Source organism: Manacus candei, unplaced genomic scaffold (genome assembly GCF_025592945.1).
Source record: "Manacus candei isolate 608988 ecotype Guabito, Panama unplaced genomic scaffold, ASM2559294v1 h1tg000052l, whole genome shotgun sequence".
Taxonomy (NCBI): domain Eukaryota; kingdom Metazoa; phylum Chordata; class Aves; order Passeriformes; family Pipridae; genus Manacus; species Manacus candei.
The window spans coordinates 4793028-4814790 of NW_026138100.1; the positions used below are offsets into that span (position 1 = coordinate 4793028).

The 21763-nt window shown below is 38.1% G+C and overlaps 1 protein-coding gene across 1 annotated transcript in view; it reads left to right on the forward strand.

The window, feature by feature from the left end:
* The window catches only part of RMND1 (required for meiotic nuclear division 1 homolog), a 20922-nt gene extending 1541 nt beyond the window's left edge, over positions 1 to 19381 (forward strand). Inside the window, exons 2-11 of the mRNA XM_051801661.1 lie at positions 1832 to 2346; positions 6535 to 6643; positions 9482 to 9557; positions 9886 to 9925; positions 12486 to 12586; positions 13843 to 13949; positions 16032 to 16096; positions 16996 to 17072; positions 18149 to 18269; positions 19038 to 19381. Coding sequence (XP_051657621.1) covers positions 1846 to 2346; positions 6535 to 6643; positions 9482 to 9557; positions 9886 to 9925; positions 12486 to 12586; positions 13843 to 13949; positions 16032 to 16096; positions 16996 to 17072; positions 18149 to 18269; positions 19038 to 19253 — 1413 coding nt within the window. The 5' untranslated portion in view covers positions 1832 to 1845 and the 3' untranslated portion in view covers positions 19254 to 19381. The remainder of the gene's footprint in view (positions 1 to 1831; positions 2347 to 6534; positions 6644 to 9481; positions 9558 to 9885; positions 9926 to 12485; positions 12587 to 13842; positions 13950 to 16031; positions 16097 to 16995; positions 17073 to 18148; positions 18270 to 19037) is intronic.
* The last annotated feature ends 2382 nt before the right edge of the window (positions 19382 to 21763 follow it).

Consider the following 21763-nt stretch of genomic DNA (forward strand, 5'->3'; position numbering starts at 1 on the left):
CCCGCCCTCCCCGTGCAGGTCGCAGCCGCCGCCGCAGCGGGCTGGGCCTCCGGCTGGGAGGGCAGCGGGCATGGCTAAACCGTGCCGTGCCTGAAGAGACCTTGGAAAATTAATCCCACTTCTGTGCCCGCTGCTTGGGGGTGGCGCCTCCTCTCCTGTTCTGGTCGTCCTTCATCCCGCTTTTCTTGGATTGCTCTATTCCGCTCATTCTGGCTGGCTGCCTCTGCTGCCGCAGGCCTGACGCTCAGACCCCTCGCTGGAATTCAGCCCATATGATCTCTCTTTCCTTGTAACCTGCTCTAAGCCTGTACACTTGAAAAATGGTCCTTGGCATCACTGATTCGGGATGAGGTTTTTTGCCTAGGAAAGTGAGGATTTGTTTGGCATTTGTGAGTCTTTTTCTGCCAGTTACCCCACAGTGCTGGAGACTTCTCCCCTAGCCTTGGCTCTCCACTGGCTTGGGCTGCAGTCGCTGAGGTTTTTTTCAGCTCTTTTGATTATCCAGAGGTAATAAGCCTTTTAAAAGGTAAACATGCCTTGTTCTGGGCAGAGTCTTCTGGGTTGTTTTATAAATACAGAAAAAGTTTAAAATTAAAATAATACTAGGTTTATTCCAGTAAGTATGCTAATAACAAGCTTTAAATTGGGCAGAAATGTATAAGTGAAGTTATGCCCAAGATCAGTTACTTATTCTGTGGCAGCCTAGAAGTGTTCTACATCCTTTTTATTTAGTTAGTTATTTTTAGTTGTATACCTCCTTCACCAGAATTAGTGTATTCCCCTTCCATTAAGTTATGTCAGAGTGTGGTTTGGTGAGGTTTTTTGTGTGTGTATTGTGCTAACATCCAGGTATCCTTGTCAGGACAGAGGGCTTGTTCCACGGCACACACCATGATTTTTCTCACAGGAAAATACTTGTTTGAAATATTATGTTAAGCGTATTTGTGGTATTTGAGATACTCCTTTTTGAAAAATATTCTGACAGGCAGGGTTTTTGAGCTATACAACTTAATGACTTTTTGTTAATAATTTACTGAAGACAGAATTTATGTCATAAGGGAAATTAGGAAAATCAGATGTGGGAAGGGACTTGACATGGGATTTTTCAGCAAATTAAACACACCCACTGAGGTATTCAACCTACTGCCTGTGAATACTTTTAAAGTTTATTTGATTAGCTCACATGACATAGGGTAGATACACTAAGCTTGCTGGTCTGAAATAACCAGAATAAGGACACTGTTGTTTTTCCACCTGCACTGGTGGGTCTGCAGGCAGGCTTGGTGGTCACTGTTGCGTTAGGATGTACTGGCAGGAGCAAGGCTGTAACTCAGCTCCGTTCTCACTGTGGTCAGGACACATGACAGGGGCTGGATCTGTGCTGAGCTGTTTTTGGCACAGGAGTCTGAGCCGATGCTGAGCAGTGTGTGTATTCTGTAGGTGCCATTCCCATACAGCCACGTAGTAATCTAAATTGTTGGGGTTTTATGTATAACACAATGATTCACAGAGTGTGATGTCCTCTTTAAGGTGTGTGTTTGCTTGCTCCGTGAGCAGTGGAGTTACTGAGAGTGTAGGCTGCTGCACAGAATGAGCAGCAGAAGGAACAGATGCCTGCTTTCATACTGACATAGCAACCAGTTCTAGTGTGTTTTGATCTTAGACGATTTCCATAGGATCAAAAAAAGCTATTTATTCCCACCAATGTCGTGTGCTTAGGCATCCTAACACATGCAAAAGTAGTATGGGTCACCTTTTAGATAAGAGAGAAATAATATTCTTTCTTTCCAAAATGTTGATGGATGATTTTGTTTCTTTGTTTTACATACAGTTCAGAGGGAAGAAATGAGACTGAAACTTCTGCGCCTCCTGACTAGATCTTTCCATGCTTTAACAACAATATGTCAATGCCAAAACTTTAATAAAACTGGATGTCTGCTATTAAAGCTGGATAATGAAGTTGACAGAACAGCTCAGAGAACAGCAAAGTCTTGGAATTTTTATACTCTGAAAACTGCATTCCCTTGGTTGACAAGTCGATGTGTGCAAGTCAAGAATTGGCAATTGCTCCAAGGATATGTATCCACTTCAGGAAGAAGTGTTTATTATCAGGGTGGGGAGGGGTTTTTTCCCTCCTGGAGATGTTTGGGTGTGATGATGATGCAAAACTTCAGGCTCAATACAGAGCATATCAAAAAGCTCAGGAACACATCATCAAGATTTTATGCAGTTGTATCAGCTGGTAAAATTATTCCAAAACACAATAACCAGCCAGTCAAGAGGCCACCAAAGGCACCGAGGACCAAGCAGCCATCCAGAACGAACCTGCCTCTCTCAGACATGGAGGTAATGTATAACATTTACAGTCTATATGGCATTAAGGGAATGCATGAAATTTTAACTTATATTCAGATTAAGTTTCAGATGGGAAATAGATGTGCAAGTGTAGCCTGTGTTACTTGAGAAAGATTATTCCATATGTAGAAATAGCTCTTCAATATCCAGACTCCTAGGTCTGTTGCAGAGGAACTGCAACAACAAACTGATTTAGATAAAGTGAGATATGATGAAGTGAAACAGTGCATACTTGTAGCTGTATCTCCTTAAGATAGTTCTTAGCCAAGGCAGGCATTAAGTATACTTGTATATAGGATTTCCACAGTGAATCCTGGTGTCAGAAGTGTTACTGTTCTCAAGCTACAGCAACAACTGGATATTGTTAGTAATACAGTATGATAGCCGAGACTGAAATAAGCATTGTGCCTTCAGAAATAGTTTACACACTGCAAAATATGTCTGTTACATGATCTACTGAACACGATGCACAGAGAGGTTTTAATGCTTGCCTTATCATCTAAGCTTCTGCTTAGTATTTTGTGTGATGAGCAGGAGTGTGCCTTTGTGTAAAGAGTCATAGTCAATTTAGTTCCCACTTGTATTTCCATGTTGCTTTGAAAGAGGAAAGTGAAGAATATTATTCCTGAAATACCATGTAATGTTTCCAGCTTTTTAGTCCTGCTATGACATTACATTCAGAGTTTGACTCTTTTTGGTTTTGGGTGAAGTGACAACATTTTTGAGGCTTTAAATGACAGCATAGAATGCAAACAGTTTGACAGAATGCCAACTTTGTTTGACATTTTTATATTTATATGTAAGTAACATGCAGTGCTGTATTTACTTTCTTCCATTGTGAAGACATGGAGAAAATACATCCTGATATATTGAAATAATAATATAGTTTCTGAGGAAGTTTCCACATGGCAAAATGCTGGGCCAGAAATCACATAAACTGAGACCTAGCAGAAACATTTGCTGTCTTTTATTTAATCCCACGTGGGTTTGTCAGATATATATCCCTGTCTGCAAAGGTACAGACAAGCTATCACATTGACTGCAGACTGACAGTATTTTGGAATCAGGATTTTTTTTTACCTGTGTATTTCTTAGAGCTGGGTAGTATAGAGAAAAACTTAGAGATGTGGATGACTTCTATGAGATTAATAAAAGTAGCACAAATGGAGAATCTTTGAAGGTTTTTTTTCAGCATGCCATCTGTTTTTTTTAAATCCTGGTGTCACAAAAAATACTGATCTTGCCTTCTGTGCACGTTTGAAGGCAGCCAGGAGCCCTCCAGTATTGCAGGCCCTATTGTCAGAGCAGTTGCCTGGGGGCATCTTCTCCTTCCTAGCCTGCCTCTGGAGACAGTGGTTGTAGGCCCACTCCCGAGGTTCTTGGTTAGAGGAACCCCTGGGATCCCTGGTGTTTTCTGTCTGGGAGGGCCTGACAGTTGACACTTTGCTTTTGCAGAGAATGATATCGTTCCCACCCCTCCCCAGCACTAGTCTTCCTGTGTTTTTACAGGCAGAGTGCTGAGTACCAGCAGTGATAAATTGGTTGTACAACCAGTTTTTCAGGATAGATGGAGGAGTTACTTGAAAGCAGTTAACTGGTTTAGTCAGTCCATCAGTGAGCAGTACCACTACTTAGTTAATCTGTAAGGTCTGGTGGCATGAAAAGCCTCTGAGCTAATTTTTAATGCTATAGCCATATAGCATAAAAATAGCTTGAAATTCAGGCAAAGATGTTATACTTACTACACTTTAGATAAAGACTGATTCCTATGGCAATATGAGGACTAAAGTTCATCCTACAGTTTGGTTTTTTCTTAAAAATTTTTGCATGCTTAAAGTGGAACGGATGGACTAAGGAGAGTTAGGATTCCATGAGCCTGTACAGTTGTTGGAGGCATGATGATACAGAAGCTAAGTTGTCAAGATACTTAGCTGTCCTTAGGAGCAGCCATCCTGTATGGTGCACTGAGTAGAATCTTAATAATGCCCCAGCTGTAGGCAGAAAGAAGGAGGGTGGTGAGGAGCTGGAGTTTCTTTCTGGAGCCACTACAAGGGCTATATTCTGGGGAGTTTTAAGTTTGCACATGGAAGTGATGTAGCTGAAAGCATGGCATAAAGGTTGATCAACCAGTTGACTTGTCAATTTTAGGATTAGCTGAGTCACTGATTAGAGTAGATTTTTTGGCTGTATCTCACCAACAGTTATGGGAATTTAGACATTCGGAGCACCTGTGGACACATCTATTAGGTGGCTTAATTTCAAATTATACCCAATCCAAATGTTCTCCATCAAGCAAGATTTTAATAGAAATGTAAGTGAAACAGTGCATTGTAACAAAAAACCAAACCAAAAAAACCCAACAAAAACAAACAAAAAAACCCTCAAGCAAACTAGTTCATATCCAAAATGCTATTTCAGGCATATAGCTTAGCACAAAATTTCTGGTTCTAACTAAATGTGAAATCTTTGCATTGGAACTAAAATTGCAGCACTAAGACAAAGTCGATTCTGTAGCGCATTTACCTTGAAATGAAGAACAGCACAAGTAATAAACTATGGGAAGGATAGAGAAGGACAGATTTTCAGATTATATGCTAACTAGAAGATGAGAGTTTGCTCCTTTAGCTCTTGACAGAAGAGTTTCGTGGCAGAGCACATGTACTTCTAATTATCAGAGCTTTCTGGAAGAATCTTCAGATTCAGATACATAACTGGTATTGGTAATTCAGAGATTGAGAATGGATTATACAGATGAAATTGTGATAATGCAACTTGATGCTGCAAGGGAACTGAAAATGCAGTTCTGTTCCACTGTTAACTCAGCCTTGTAGCACACTTGTGGGAATATGCCTACAAAATTGCTCTCTGAATATTGTTATTACATTTAAAGCTTATTTTCTGTGAGTAGTTGCTGAATTAAGGCGATGTATAAGCAAAGCTTTGGACGTGATAGCAGAACGTTGACATTAAAAAGAAGTTCACATGTGTGGTTGTGAATCTGATGACTGGCAATGGACACCCTGCAGGGAGCAGAACACCTCTGTAAGCCTTGCTGTTTGTGTATGAGTGCTGCAAGAATGTAATTTGGATTTTAAGTTGAAGTGTATTATGAGTCTAAATGCCTGCAGATGAGTACAGTTGTTTTGTTCATTTGTTGTTAGTTACATCCCCATTTGTATTTGTTACAAAAAGCTGGGAAGTGACTGATCCACAATGAGACATTACTTTCTGGACATCTTCCACTACATTGTACTGAGAAACATTATTGTAGGACATATATTGTATCAGAACAAAGAAATACACTTAAAATAAGTAATAGAATTTGCAAATCAGGTTAATGTGACTTGTTTGATTAATTAAGAAAGTCTTTATGCAGATGGTTTTCTGATTTCTTTGCCATGCCTAAAGTCAAGTCACTTTGCAAGTCAGCATCATTTTTCCAGTTATTTGTTTGAATATGGCATTTTAGTTATTTAAGATTGTGGAATATTGAGACAAACTCTGGCTGTCATGTATTGTTCAGCTGTGGTGTCAGTTGAGAGCATGTTGTTAGTGCAGGATTCAGCTGGGGGCGGGAGGAGGGACACGGCAGAGGAGCAGCACCTACAACTGGCCTTGGAAGATCAGTGACTTTCTCTGCATAGTGGCTCATACCCTGGGAGCACCTGAGCAGTGGGCTTGGTGTGTTGTGGAACATGTTTGTGCTTGGAACAACTTTGTGCCTGATAAGCAGATTGGGATAGTTGAACTCCATTTATCTTAAAAACACGGATGTTAAAACTGGTATTGGGGGTGTCTTGCCTCTGGTTTCAGTGGTCAGCCAAGCATGCTGTAAGCTGTGGGATGGAAGAGCAGTAGCAAGTGCAGCTCTACTGTTAAAGCATTTGATTGGCATTCAGGGAAGAAGAGTTCTCTCTTCACAATCTCTGTCACAAAGATTTTTGGTGCGACTTATATCACCTGGATTGTTCTCCGTGTATGATTTGCTTTCCCGCTCAACAAGGAGCAAGTAATCTTGTTAGTATCTGTACATCAGGTGGACAGCATGGCAATGATAACGTAGAAAAGAGTGCATAAATGAAAATTGTCATTCTCTGAATAAATTTGAGGCAAACAGTTTTCTTATTAACATCTTGCTTCAGCCTTACCCTAACTCAAATCTTTCTTCCTTTGGCACAGAATCTGATGCAGTGCACAGCCTTTGCAACAGCAGATGAATATCATCTTGGTAATCTGTGTCATGACCTGACTTCACATGGATATGTTGAAATAACAAGTTTGCCTAGAGGTAGATCTTTGAAACATATTAAAAGCAATGGTATACCTTGGGAAATAAAATATGGGTGAGGTATATAATTTTTATAACTTTATGTATTCTTGTTCTGGGAATGCCGTGGAATATATCATACTGCCTGTAAAAATACTGCTTTGATTAAAGATTCCATGTGCCTAAGAATCCCCACAACTAAACCTTTCAGAATAGCAGTATGACCAGTATTTGCTGTTACTCTGTGATAATTTTTCCCAACATTACAATTACACTAGAAGTATTGAAAAATTACATGCATGCATGAGAAATAACTTTGGAAATTTACTGATACAGAGAATTTCTATAGAAATTCACTAATTGAGAAAATTCCGAATGTTTTATTTTAATTAATCTTTCAGTAGTGAGGTAGTGCAGTGCTTCAGCTGTCAAAACAATTTTGTAATTTGAAGTGTTGCATCTTCGTTCCATATTCACATTTCTATTAATGTAAATCACTGAGGGTCAGAGAGGAAGGCATGCAAGAGAGAATCTTGCTGACTAAGTGAAATGAAAAAGATAAACACATAAATGCTTAACTCTAGTAAAGAGAATGCTGTTGATAGGGTTTCTTTATTGGGCCGAGTATATCATAGCAAATGTTGAATGCTTCACTTGGGTAGGCTTCAGCAAAATAATTGGTCTGGTTTCCATATAAAGTATCTCTGAAGACTTGGGGAAAGTATGGCTTGGAAATAGCCAAAGTATACTACAGGAAAAAAACAAATGGAGCTTTTTATAGCTTAAAGAATCTTATGCCCTGGGACAGCTGTGATTTTCATATGTTGGCAGTAGAATGCCTTTTTTTTTTCTTTGAAAGGACAGATTATATGAAGCTAAGAGAAGGACAGACAGTTTATGGGCATTTCGATAGGGGTTGTCAAATACCTGTCTGCATCCCAAACAATAATCTGAGTGCAATAATACTCCAGTAAGTCTCTTTCAAACGTGTGATTTACTAGTGATTGTCTTGTTCAGAAAGATGAATGTGAAAGACAAGACTAGAATGTCGGCTTCAAGTGCGTTTTAGTTTCTTTGTATTAGAACCAACCCTGGTTTCGCAGCTTTGGGGTAGAAACTTTGTACAACCCCCAGCGTAACTGTGAATTAAAAGTTACTGTTGATGGTATTTTGCCCTGGAGTGTGAGTTTTGCCGGTTCTTTCATTTCTTGACAGTGTTTTTGACTCCTCACAATAAGTACTCTTTATCAAAGGTTTGGAGGAAGTAATGATGAAAGTATGTTAGATTGTGCCAGCAGATCTGAAGTGTTGTGATTGTTGGCGTGTGCATGTAGCAGTTTGGTTACCAAGCCAAACATTGAATCTTAGAAAAGAAAAAAAAATATTAGCACATAGAAATCTAAATCAGCAATTATTTGTGTGGATTTGTTACTTTGTAGTGTTTTTTCTAAGCATTATGCTCGGTTTTGACTTCTTTAAAAACGTTTTGGAGGCAGATCCTGTACTTTCACTTAAAGTGGACCAAATTCTCTTCAATTGTGTATGTTTTGGCTGTAGCGGGTAAATAAAGATATGGATTGTATTTAAAAAGGCAAATGAGAAATTGTAGGCAAATATTACTTCCACAGTGATATCACACGTCACACCTAAAACTTGTTCTAGTGTTTCATCCAATTACATGTTTCTGAACTGGACTAGCAAGTGGAAGAAGAGTCTTTAAAGGGCTCAGACCAACCCTGTGGTCTCAATTCAGGCATTAGAAAAAGTATCTCTGATACTTGGTCACTGTGCTGCCTTAGGTTACCTGGCCTCTGTGGCTTGACCAGTAAAGCAGAAGGTGGAATTCGTACATAGCCAGAATTTGATGCCTTTCTAAAGCTTAAGTGTTAGGCCCTGCAAAATCTTTGGGGAGTCTTGCTTTACTGTAGAAGCAGGAGGTTTTTCTGGTCTAGCTTCCACTAGCCCTGCAACAAAATGAGTCATGCTGAAAAGTAAACTTTTTTGTTTGGAACCACATCAGGACTTCTAAAACTTTATCCATATTAGCAAGTACTACAGTGGAGAAGACTTGTAGGAGAAGAAAAACCAAACCCTTGTTTTGAGAACCCAGCATCCACATTTTTTAAGTTTGGGGCACTCTACTTGCATTAGCTCTAGTCTGGTCCTTTGTAACAAATGCCTTATTAATGGTTGGAGTACTATAGGGGCATTTTTTGGAGCTCCTCTTTCAGTTTAATTTGATGCAAAAAATCCTGCATTTTGTATACTATTCTGCAATGCACATCAGAAGTGTGGTAAAGGAGGGTGGATGGAAGATTTGTTTCAAAAGAACGCTTCTGATCTGAAGGGAAATGCAGGTGCACACTCTTCTGTCTTGGGGATACGCTCTTTCAAGTTTCTGACTGGCAAAGCAAGGTCAGCAGAATTTGAGTGCAGATTAGTCCCTCAGTGTGTAGAGAAGAGAAAGATCTTCTGGGCAAGCAGATTTGAATGGTAATTTCTTTGCAACTGTGGGCAACTTCCATAGTTCTCTCACGTTGTATGTCCACTTCTGTATTCTGTTCCTGGTTATTTATTACGCTTGCATCAGTTTTCTCCTAAGTCTTTTGTTCTTTGAAGGTGTTACATTTCATTAACTGAGCATTCCAGTGAAGTTCACAATAAAGGCTGAGTCTGTCTAGAGTGTGACAGTTCATAAACGCAGTGTAGTTTGATATTGTAGTTGTTTCCTTGCAAGCATTTCCATCAGAAAAATAAAATGAGTCTGACTAATGTGTCAGTATGTAATTGTTGAATTATAAGCTATCAAAGTTAGAAGTTTGACTATTAGTTCATTTTTTTTCATTTATTTCAAACCAGATGCTGCAAATGTTTTGGTGGTCCGTACTGAGAAATCTGCAAAAGAATATGATCCTGGCATGATTTTTTTCTTCAGGTAAACTATAAATTGTGTTCAAAACGTTATGTTATTAATAGTAATGGTGTGAAGGAAGTAGTGCAGCTTGCTAGATGAAACTCAAGGAATAACTGTCCAGTCGGGATGATTTTAAAAAGAAATCAAATTATTTAAATGGTTAAAAAATACCTTCTTATGTTTTTTCATTAAAGTATGGTTAAAAAGCAACTATTACATAGTTTCTGGGAAGATAGTATTAAGTTTCTTGATTAATAGTGACAGAAATTGCCACTGTACAATTTGAGTATTGCATTAAAATGCATTTAAAACAGTATGATTACACCTCAGTTTTTCCTTGAATTCACAGGGAAGGGGCTGTTGTGTTTTGGAATGTGGAAGAGAAAAGTGTAAGTAAAGCAAAACTGTTTGTTAAAACTGCATAAGCAGGTGTTTTTGTCAGTCCCACAAACCTCAGCATGCTGACCAAGAAGGGTATACCAGAAGCATATCTATTTTAATGACTATATTTATAGAAATTTAATATTTTTAATGTATTTTTATTACTGCTGTTAAGTAAAACTGGATTCTAGATACAAAAAGTATTGATCTTATCTGTAGGCAGAGTATGTGAAATTAAATGGCGTATTCAGTAGATGATACTGAGATACACAGAAGTTCACAGGAGGATTTTCATTACAGTAAATGAAAATACGTAGCAGTTCTTTCCAGACGTGAACAGTTTCTGGATTCAAGTTCACTTTTTCTGTTTCAGACCTGAAATATTCCTGATTTCCTGTCTGGTTTAGGGGGTGTCTGTATCAGATGTCCCACAAAAAGATAGTAGTTCTCCCTGTAGCACACTTAGGATGCTATGGTTGTAACCTCGCTGCTGATTCTCAGGTATTACTAGCTGACTTAACTCATGATGATCTCTGAGTTGGACACTTCAGCCCACTGGAGTACTCTGAAAACTCTCATTTTGTTGTGCATGCTTGAGTACCTTTGGAAATTTGATACTGTGTTTTACTTGTCAGTACTAGTAACTGTAGTTAGTCCCATGCTAGCTTTATTTTTTATGCTTCGTGAAATTATAGTCAAAGTTTTAACTGCCAAACAACTTGCTCAAATAGAGGAAGTAATTTTATGCACATGTTTTAATGAAATGAAAGGAAAGGAAAAAGCCCCAAACTGGTCTGTGGAACAGAAACTGAAAGTAATTCAGTAAAAAGTGTAGGGTATCACTGCGAATGGACAAAATGGCTTTTCAAAGTACTCCAGAATGACTAGTAGGAGAAGAAAAACTATTTGAAACTAACAAACACTTTCCAGGAGAAGTAACTAATACAGACTAATCACAGAAAGAAATTTAAAATATAAAATACCGTTTTCAAATACCTGAATAGGAAGGTTGTACAACAGCTCCTCTACTAAAATAGCAAGGGCAAAAAGCAAAACCAGCTTTGAGGTTTTTTTAAAAGGAAATTGTATGACCTAAGCGCCCATAATAGCAGGAGTTTGAATCTAGTGAATCAAGAACATCTTGTCTGATTAATTTTACTGTGTCATAGCTAGTCCCTTCTATAAAATTAGACTGGGCCTAGAAGCAGTGTGGGGTTTGCATTGCTGAACTGTCCCTGGACACAGCTTAGCTGGTTGGCTGAGGTAGCTGGTGTAACAGCAGACACTTCCTTGCTTAAGAAAAATGAACATAAGTTTTCATACGCTTTTTTACCACAGGACTTGAATTATATGGCGAGTACTAGTTATGCTAATATTAAATTCAGGATTATGAAACAAGGAGTTGTAGCTGTGGGGTTGAGGGTTTTTATTCAGTAAAAAATGTTACTGTGTCTTACATAGATAGATAGTATCACTAAAATCACTGAAAGCAATGAAGAAAGCTAGTGCTGCAAAGAATATCCCTCTTGCAGGTAATCCAACAGATCATTTTACAGTACCAATCCTGGAGATTATGCTTCATGAAAAATTTTCTAGTTTACAGTTTTGTGCTGAAAGATTGACTATTTTCTTTTATTTTGAAGAAGAGTGTTTCTTAAGTATGACTTAGTAGAAGATTGAACTCTTTAAAGAATTTAGGCATCAAAAGTGTACTGTGGTTTTGTGGTTTGGATTTTTTGTTAGCTGTTGTGTAGCTAAATGCCTTTTAAAAACTTGTAGGTAAGTGCTCTTTTTAGTTCATAATTTGTTCTAATTGCAGATGATTTTTATGAGGGGAACCTTGTAGCACATTAAAAGGAACAAGGATGAGAGATCCTAAGTCAGATGTCAGAGGAGAATGTTTTGTGAGAGAAAAGGCTTCTTTCTTCCTGCATCAGGTTTTAGTGTGCTGGAGAATAAGAGAGCAGTGAGATTACTTCTGTGACTAAAATTGCACATTTAACTGTTTACAAGGTTGAATGTGGCAGCTGAATCAATTTTTCGAGATTTTTGTAGTGTTAAAGGATTTCTGTAATACCACCCAACCTCTGGAAGCTGAAACAAAACTACTGATTTCATCAGCAACCAGAAATAAAACTATTGATTTAGCAGCAAACTAGTAATTTAATCCGAAACAACCACCCGATGTACTTATCCTGAAGATTTTCATCCCACACTCAGACATCTGCCAAAGTCTTGTACAGTTCATTGTTATAATGCTGGATACATCTGCATTGTCCTTACTGCTGCTGTAGTTAATCCTTACCGTATTTCATGTGTGCAGACATTAAATGACATTTTAGTCTTCTCAGATTCCTTTCAGTTGTTCATAGCTGCAAATTCTTCTGAAGCTACAAATAGTTTCAGAAGTAAACTATGTTAATAACTTCATTATTTAGCACACCTCTTCATTGTTATTTAAATAACTTCAACATGAAGGTTGCAATTACCAGCCTACTATATGCAAGTGCTTTGCAGAGTCATAGTTATACTGTGTGGTAACTCTTGCTGCAATTGTCTTTTTCCTAGATGAAGAATATCATGCGAGTGCTAGAACAGCATGAAATTCAGCCATATGAAGTTGCACTCGTCCACTGGGAGAATGAAGAAATGAACTACAGAATAGGGGAGTAAGTATCTTCAGGCACTCGGTATATAAAAGTTAATAGGCACTTTAACCAAATTCAAGGAAAAGCTAGTAAAAATATACTTGTTGTTACACTTTTTTTGAACGAGTAAAATAAGGAAAGAAGAAAACAGTAAATCTAAATTGACAAATTTTGCTGTACTGTTAAACTTGAAGTAGTGGCCTTTGTGATTTGCTTATGCTATAGATTTTATAAATTAAGAAGCTCTGTGCCCACATAACTGAACATGTTCTTCAGCAATCCTGAACAGGAATTAGGTACTTCATGGGAAAAGAAACTAATAAGCATTATTGAGACAAGTCTGATTTTAAAGAGGATGCTCTGTATAAGCTTTCCTTATTGCCCTTAAGGTTCATATACAAGGATGTAATTCTGCACATACTTTACTTCCTAGGAAAGTTACAACTTGAATATTGTGTAATGATAAACCTGGCAAGTTGTCATTCCTTGTTAAATTTTTTTTCATCCCAGGGAGAAAATTATCTCTACAGAAATATTTCTCAATGAAAATGATTATATAAATTATCTGTAATTTTCCAACACTGATGCCACCAGAAAGCCACTCCTAGACAGGACACTAGGGACTGAACTAATGAGGTTGAGCTTATTTAAGGTAACCTGATAAGGAGACAAGTGTTTGGGTTTTTTCTGGCCATTTGAAAACTGCATGTACTATCTGGTTATGTAATTTGTGATTCTGGACATATTCCATTGTGCTTATGCAAGTTTCATAGTGGGATTGACGTGAAAAATTGAACGAGTCTTATTCCTCCTTTTCTTTGTCACTTGCCCCTTATGCAGTAGAGGTTTCAGGGAAAGTAACACCATAGTGGGGATGGAGTGAGGTTGGTAAGAGTGACAGCAGAAAAGGAAAACAAACAGAAAGGTAACAGAGGAGCTAGAGAGCAGGAGAGAGGCCAGCATCCTGCTTACTCTGAATTTTCTGTGTGTTTGTAGTAATGCTGTAGTTACCATCACAGCTTGTTGTGCTTTCATTTAGACCTAGAAAATTTGGTCATAATATTAGTCTTAGACTGAGGAACTAATTTTCAGTGATTTGTTTTGGTTATTGTCAGAATGAATGTGAGGGAAACGCAAGGATGGGGATGATAGCCATACAGATACTGTGTGCTTTATATAAATAAACAACCAAACCTCTCTTGCATTCTTGATTATTCTTTAAATGTTCCTTTGCTGGTGGCTTAGTCAATGAAGATGGTTCAATCTTGTTTTAACAGAGGTCAGTCAAAGCTCCATAAAGGACAAATCCTTTTTAATTCTGAGCTGGATAGTGATGAAGTTGTTCTGCAGAAATTTGCCTTTTCAAATGCACTTTGTCTTTCTGGTAAGTTAATATTGTTCATACTATCAGCCTATGCTACACATTTTGTGAAATGTCATTATAGGTCTTTGTACAGCAACAGGTTGGAGACGACTTGGTGCCTGGTTTAGGCAAGCTGTGTAAAAAGTGATTGTTCTTCAGTGAGAGGATGTTTTTAATGTACTTACATGTTTTCTAAAAATTGGAATTGCCTTATTCAATATAACTCATTTAAAAAATGAACAAAGCACATTAATAAACATGCTTTGCAAAAGATACACATTATTCTGAGCATCCTGTTCCCCACCCTTTAGAAGTATCCCTGAATAACAATGAGTATAGAGGCCATTATTAGAAACCTCTCAGTAATATTGCATAATTCATCCTGCCATCATTTCCTCTGACAGAAAAAGCTAGATGCCAGCTAAAGAAGTGATGTGGAGCAGCGATTCCCAGTTGGGGAGGTGTACCAGTAACAGATGTGTGGACCAGAGTCACAGAAAATATTTTCCAGGCTTATTAGCCATGGTAGGAGACAGTGGGAGGCACTGCAAAGAAGTTAGACTCAGCAGTGGTGCTGCTGCTTATGGAAGTAACACCTCTCTTTTGCTTCAGACCTTAAATGATGAAGTGGGAGTAGAAGCTAGCAGCAGTAAGGCTGTCCTTGGAAAGGCCTTCAAAGATAGTCTGGTCTGTCTACCCCTATTGCCTGTAGGGTAAATTATAGGATTCCAGTAATATTTAGGGAAGTGCCCCTTTACACAGGAGAGACATCAAGAAACAGAAGGCATGTTTTTGAGGTGCTACAGCATTTGATCAAGGAGTACAGTGTAACTAAATGGTTTTTGACTGTCGAAGGAAGAGCTGTTGAGAAAAAACGCCTATTGTTCTCTGTAGTTTTCCTATTCATAAAGCCACTGTATGGGAGAATAGTGCCACATAAAAGGAAACAAGGGATTTATTCCCAGGAGATAATTGGTACCAGTTTATGTTAGTGTGAGACATGCACATCATAAAGAAAAACAGTTCAATAAAAATGTTCAGTAAAAATAAAGGATGCAAGTATAGCCCCAAGTCAAATTTACAACACAGCAGAAACCAACCTCTGTCAAATAACAGGTGATAGCTGAAATGCTTACTGCCTTTTTTTTTCAGAGGCTAAATTAAAAGTTTTTTAAGTCAATGACTTGGAGTAGGCCTCTGTATTCAAAAGATGAATGTGCAAATGCTAAGCACTGGATTTACTGTCAGTGTCCTAAACAGATGATACTATCAATTACTACCACGAAAGAGTTCATTTTGACAATTAAACCTTCCATAATTCTTTTTTTCTGATCAAATAGGGTTAATTTTTAATCTGTTGCTACTTCATTCTTGTCTGGGAATCTGTGGATTAAAGAACAAAGCCTGAGTTACATCATTATCTTGTAGAAACATCTTTCCAGGCTCAAACTGAGGCATAGTAGAATTTGTGTTGCCATTGCCTGTGCTGAACTCAGGTTTCCATAGAAGAGAAGTTACATCTCCAGTAAACAGTACACTCAACTAAAAAGAAAATGGGGGATTGCTTAAGTTTGAATTTAGCTTTAACAAGTACAGGTGGTGTGTCTATACAAGCTAACTTTCCATGGTAGGAGCACACTGGATCAATACTGGACAAATGGAAAATGAAAGCTGAAATGAGACACTAGAAATGCAGTGGAGGCTCTTGAATGAGTCACACATGAAGTCAGCCTCACCCAGGCACTGCTTATATCTCCAGCTTCCTTGGAATGTAGTTTGCAAAGGCTTCTCACCTGCAGGAGAACACCAAGACACACAGCTTTAGAGCTGAAGCAAAATTCATCAAGATCTTAATGGATCATTTGGAGAAGAAAGCTGTGCTCAAGATGAAGGTGGTTTTGCGTGCAGAGCTGTCAGTGCCCAGCCCAGATTTATGTATTGGTATATGAACACTGACTGTGTAATACAAATGGTAACTTGCTGCAAATAATTTTGTAAGCATCGACGTGTCCTGAAGCAGCCTGTTGGCAGATTTAAAGTTACGATTACTTGAAAACATATGTACCTCTCACAGTCTTCTGCTTTGTCACCTCTGTGTTGCAGTAAAGCTGGCTATTTGGGAATCGTTATTGGATAACTTTGTGGAATCTATCCAGTCAATTCCTGAGGTGAGGCCTTGTTCGTAACTCTCCCCTCCTTTTCTCATGTGCTTTGTAAAAGATCAGTCCAGATACAGCTGAGGATATGGAAAAAGCAGTTGAATGCTTTACACATTTGGCGGTAAAGCCATCAACGTGGAGAAGCTCAGAACACCTGCAGAGTGGTGGGACAAGACATCATCATTTAAAGGGTTGGGAGTGAGGTTCTGCATTGTAATGATGTTTCCCATGTTGTGTCACTGTCACCTGCCACTGGTGAATGTGTACGTGTAACAGGACATTTAAACAGGGCGTGTAACAGCATTTAAAAAACCTGGCCAAACAGTGTGTGGAAATTTAAGCTGAAAATAAGGTGCTTTAACTTGAATATAATTAAAAGTTTAAGTGAATTACTGAAACTACAGTTTTTCATGAAATTTAAAAGTACAAAGCCCATATGATGTCACATATAAAAATGAGGTTCATAGGGTTCAAAAGAGAAAATATTTGGTTTATTATTTTTATATGAAGGAAATAAATGGTAATATGTTGATAGTTGTAAGGAAAATGTCTACAGAAAGGTTAACTAGTGACAAGTAAAAGAACACTGTCATGACTTTAACAATAGTAGGAAGAAAACCAAGTGATATCTTGTTCAGAAATCATTCATAGAAAATGCTTCAGGATTTGGTATAGATACTGATAACATACTTAGTGATTTATTGAAAAACCTGGATGAACAGTTGCATGGTGATATTCTTAGAAAGCTAGATAACCAAGGCACTAAGAAAACAAAACTAAAATGTTAATAAGGACAGTATGCATTCAGATTTTAACCCATGTTCCTACTTCAGGCTGTAAAATTCTGGGCTTCTTAACTGCTAGTACATGTTACTTGACCAAGCAGTGAAGAACTTCTTACTTTGCAGATTCTAAAGTCACGAAGGAAGGTAAAACTCTCTCATGCAGATGTGATGCAGAAAATTGGAGAACTCTTTGCACTAAGGTAACTTTTTTGGTTACACCCAAGACGTATTACACGGAACTTAAAATCTATGTTGTGCGTGATACCAGACTACACACTAAATAGAGCAGGATGGGGCAGCGGGTGGGGGAATTCCTTCAAACTTCTCTTGGCTGGAGACTGTGCTGTTTATGTTAATCAGAAGACCAACTGGCTCACCACTCACATCACAGCATTTCAACTATAGACAGGCATTAGGCAGTATATCGTAAATGACCAAATTCCAGACCCTTTTCCCTCCCTAGGTCCAGCAATGCATGTCTCTTAACTGGTAATTACTAGATACTAGAACATGTGAAGGATACCGGGGGAAATACAGGTAGGTAGATCTGTGAATTCTGGTCTTCCCTTGACTTACTCAGAAACCACTGCTAAAATGTACAGATTTAATGGTTTTTCCTCCCTCGAGTGAAATTTGGCCATTAACAATACAGAGCATTACATACTCTTAAAAAAAAAAAAGAAAAAACCCTCAAAGTTAAATTAAAAAGCAATTCCTGTTTTAAACACTGAGGTTTATATCCTTACTTGAAGGACTCTTCAGTAATAAACAGTGATATTCCTAATATCCAAAGGTTTATTTTAGCAGTAGGTTGAAGGCAGGAGATTTTAGCTCTTAGCCTTTATGATGCTGAGACTGTAGCCTGGTTCTGAAGGCTGTGCTGTGCTCACACATCCAGCATGCAGTACCAGTCACATTTAGAAGTTCTTTATTTTTATTTCATGTACTGTTTCAGTGAGCTACTAGCATAGTCAAGGACTTCTTTGCAGGTATCAAAAATTAAGGAAGGTGACAGGTTGAGGATGCAATGTTGCTATAAGGCAGAAGTCATTTATGTTCAAAACTGTTTCACAGTACAGTATTGCCAGAAAAGTTTCAGATGTGACCAGTTTTAAACAATCACTGCAATTGTATTTTTACTCTGAAAGAAGATTCTTTTCATATTTTACTCAAAATTACAGGACATTTTTTCTGTTTCTTTTGACTGCTATGTAAATATTTGCTCCTATATTCACCAAAAGGAAGCCTGAACCACACTAGTACCCATTCTTTTTAGACACCGTATAAATCTGAGCTCAGACCTGCTAATAACACCTGACTTCTACTGGGATAGAGAAAAACTGGAAGAGCTTTACGACAAGACGTGCCAGTTTCTCAACATTAATCGCAGAGTTAAGGTAGGTGTCTTACTGTTACGAGAACCTTCCATGCTCAGATCAGTCATCTTTGGCTCAGCAGGGCCACAGACTGCTCCCTGAATGTCTCTATTAATTGGAGAAACTGAATAAATAATAGGATGCTATACGCTGTCCCCTTTTCCATGTGTTCATACCCCATTTGCACCTTTACCCAGTTTAGGCTAACTTGCCACACATGAATGGATTGTGTATTTCCTGAGCCACTAAATTAGGATTTAAGGAGTTACAAGAAGAGATTAAAGTCTTCTTCTGAAATGTGTGCAAGAAAACAGGTTAAATAATAATGAGATGTGAAGCATTCTTCTTACTGACATGGTCATTCAGTTCAGTTCTTGAAGGGCAACATAATGCTTACTGCTGAACCAGAATAAGAAGCACAAAAACTACCACTTCTGGTGGTAAAGCAGCCTTAAGTATTTACTTTGGAGGTATTCCAAAAAGCTGCATCATCTTTTGCTTGTGCCTGTTTTCATGAGTAGATATCACCCAGAAGCACTTTAATACCTGCAAATGCATATCTAGATTTGTATTATTTTTGTGAACCTATTGAAATAACAGGCTCATTTATATTGAAACTTTTATTGCTTGTGCATGTTCCCTTACAGAGCTTTGTGTTTTATTTTGCAGTGGTGTTAACAGCTTTCTAGTTCTGTTCACCGAGCTCTTCTGTGGAGTGTGTTCCCATATTTAGTGATCTCATTCCATTTCTGGAATCCAGATTTGCCACATGTTTGTAATTGCTTGCAGGTAATGAATGAAAAGCTTCAACACTGCATGGAGCTGACAGATCTAATGCGAAATCACCTGAATGAAAAGCACGCTCTGCGCCTGGAGTGGATGATAGTAATACTCATCACCATAGAGGTTAGTAGCGTTTCTTATCACTGTCACACTGAACATGTAATAACAAGTGCAATTTATATACTTCATAATTTGAGAATTAAGATTATTTTAGTAATGTGATGTACTGTACAAGGGGATTAGTCTTCAGTTCTTTGCAAGTAACTTTTCAAATTGCAGCTCCAGTTATTTTTCAGATTATCTGATCTACAGTGTAAACTGGTTTAAGGATTATTCAGTCAAATAAAAATTTCTATCACTGTTTGCTGTTCTCCAGGTTCTGTTTGAACTTGCAAGGGTAGTTTTCTGATGACAGAAGAAACTCAGGAAGAAAACTGACAAAATCATTAAGACCATACAGCCTGGAAAATTCCTATCATATCCTTCTGGAAAAGAGTGAAATCATGTCTCTTGATAAATCTGTAAATCTACTAAAATAAAAACCGAAAAATAATAAATCAGTCTGTGAACATCATTCCCAACTGCTGTACTAGTGACGCTAGAGAGGTCTTAATCTATCAATGTGCTAATGTAAAGATGAGATGCATTTTTAGGGGAACTTTTCTAGGGAGTGGACCCAGACACATGCAGGAGTAATGCAGAGATAGGTTTAGTTTTGTCTTAATAAGCAAAGACAGAAGGGTGGATCCCTGTATTAATTTGGTGAAGGATTCTACTGCCTTTTCCCCTTGACAACTAAAAAGACACTGAGTGCTACTTTGTGCATTTCTGACAATATTTTCCCTGATTTTCCCCAGCTCCTTCTTGTACAGCCATGACACTGTCCCAAGCTTGGAAATGGCACTACTACTTGTTCTCCTTAAGTTATCTGGCATGATTTTAATATATGTGGCAGGTATATCTAATGTTATGTTCTACCCCATCAGAAAAAGGTGTTTATATACTTGTATGAGATTACATTTCTTTAGTACTACTTATATGATTTTTTTTACATTTAGTATTCATATGAAAGGGGAATGGAGTTGATCTTCATCTTAGGTCACAGGAAGCTATAGCAGAATGATAAACTAAAGTAAGATTCACACAATTTCTCTGTTCACCTTATCATGCTATTTAATTTTTATCAATACAAGTTGCAAGGAGTTAGCATAGGGTAAGATGTCTTAATTATCCTCTAAGGTAAAAGTTTCTTTTTTTATTTTTAATTTATTCCTAGTCTACAGAATATTACCACTTCCTCATGAGAGGATGAAGGGATTTTTTTTTTTCCCAGCAACTTCTCTTTCTAAATGTGTTTTCAGGAATTATGACACAACTGCTGTTTTATCACCTTTTTCAAAGTCACTTTAGTCCAGTGTATTGTTTCAGGAACATAACCTAAAAATTTTGTTACAAGCATCTGCAGCATCATGGACAAGCTGCAATGACTAAATTCTGGCTAAAAGTGCAAAATCCATTTGTAGTAGCTTACTGTTCTGTCTTCACCTGAGAGCAGTATTTCTGAGTGTGATACTGGACTCTTGTTGAATATGTCAAACACACCCACTGGAGAAAAGAGTAAAGTCAGGAAAAACGTCTGACTACAAACCCATCCTTTTGCCATAAATTATGTTCCAGTGTCACAGGAGCTACTTAAGAAGCAGCAACTGCTCTTAAGTGAAGGTTTTTCTCCTTGGAACCAGAACAGATCCTACCTCGAGGTCTTGGTTTTAGAATAGCTCAACTCTGGCTTCTCTGAACTGCTGAGAAGGTCTGAAGCATGAAGCCCTGCTCAGGGAAGTGAATCAATCAGTCAGCAGAACAGCTGGGTGACAGTCTTGTAGTACAGTGCAAACAGCTCTGCATCAATAGCCTGACTTACACAGGGTTGTTAAGTAATGGGACATTACATCTTTTATGCAGCAGAAAAACTTATCAAGCACCACTTAATTCCAGTAACAAGAATTGGGTTACATTTTAATTCTAACTTTTCTAGCAAACATTTTTCAGGCTTCCCCCCACCCCATTTGCGTGTAATACTTACATTCAGCATCAGTTCCCATTTCATCTCACAGTTTCAGTATTGCTAAATTGTAAATTTAGCTAAAATGTGAATTTGCAGACCAGCTGCATTTATCAGGAAAAGTGGTTTAACAAAAATATTTGAGGACTCCTGGATGTTCTTTAAAAGCATAGTGTCTAGGCTTGATGATCTGAAGCATTCTGTTTTGGGACTGTAAGAGCAACCACCACCTCAAAACAAGAGAAGCACAGTTACTTTTGAAACTGTAGATCAGTTTATCTTGGCACATAAAATCACAGCCACTAAAGTCACACTCTCTGCTTCCTGCCAAGCCCCCAACCCCACTTATTGTGTTGAGTGGCTCCTCACAGCTTTTTAAAAAAAGCTCAGTTAAGCTTTAATGTATGTTAAAACTTTGTATCCATTTTTTTCACGGTGTACACACTACATCGCATGACAGGCTTTTGTTTTAGCAACAAACTCCATAATCTGTTTGAGAATATCTTTACTCTATTACATGTAGGAGAAGCAAGCTGGGAAGGTGAGTGCACCAAGAACCTAACAAGCTTTCACAGCACGATTACACAGAGAGCAGAGCCCTCTGCAACCATGCAGCACGTGGGAAACTCCCCGCCTACAATCTCTGCTTCACACTGGAAATCCTGTGGGG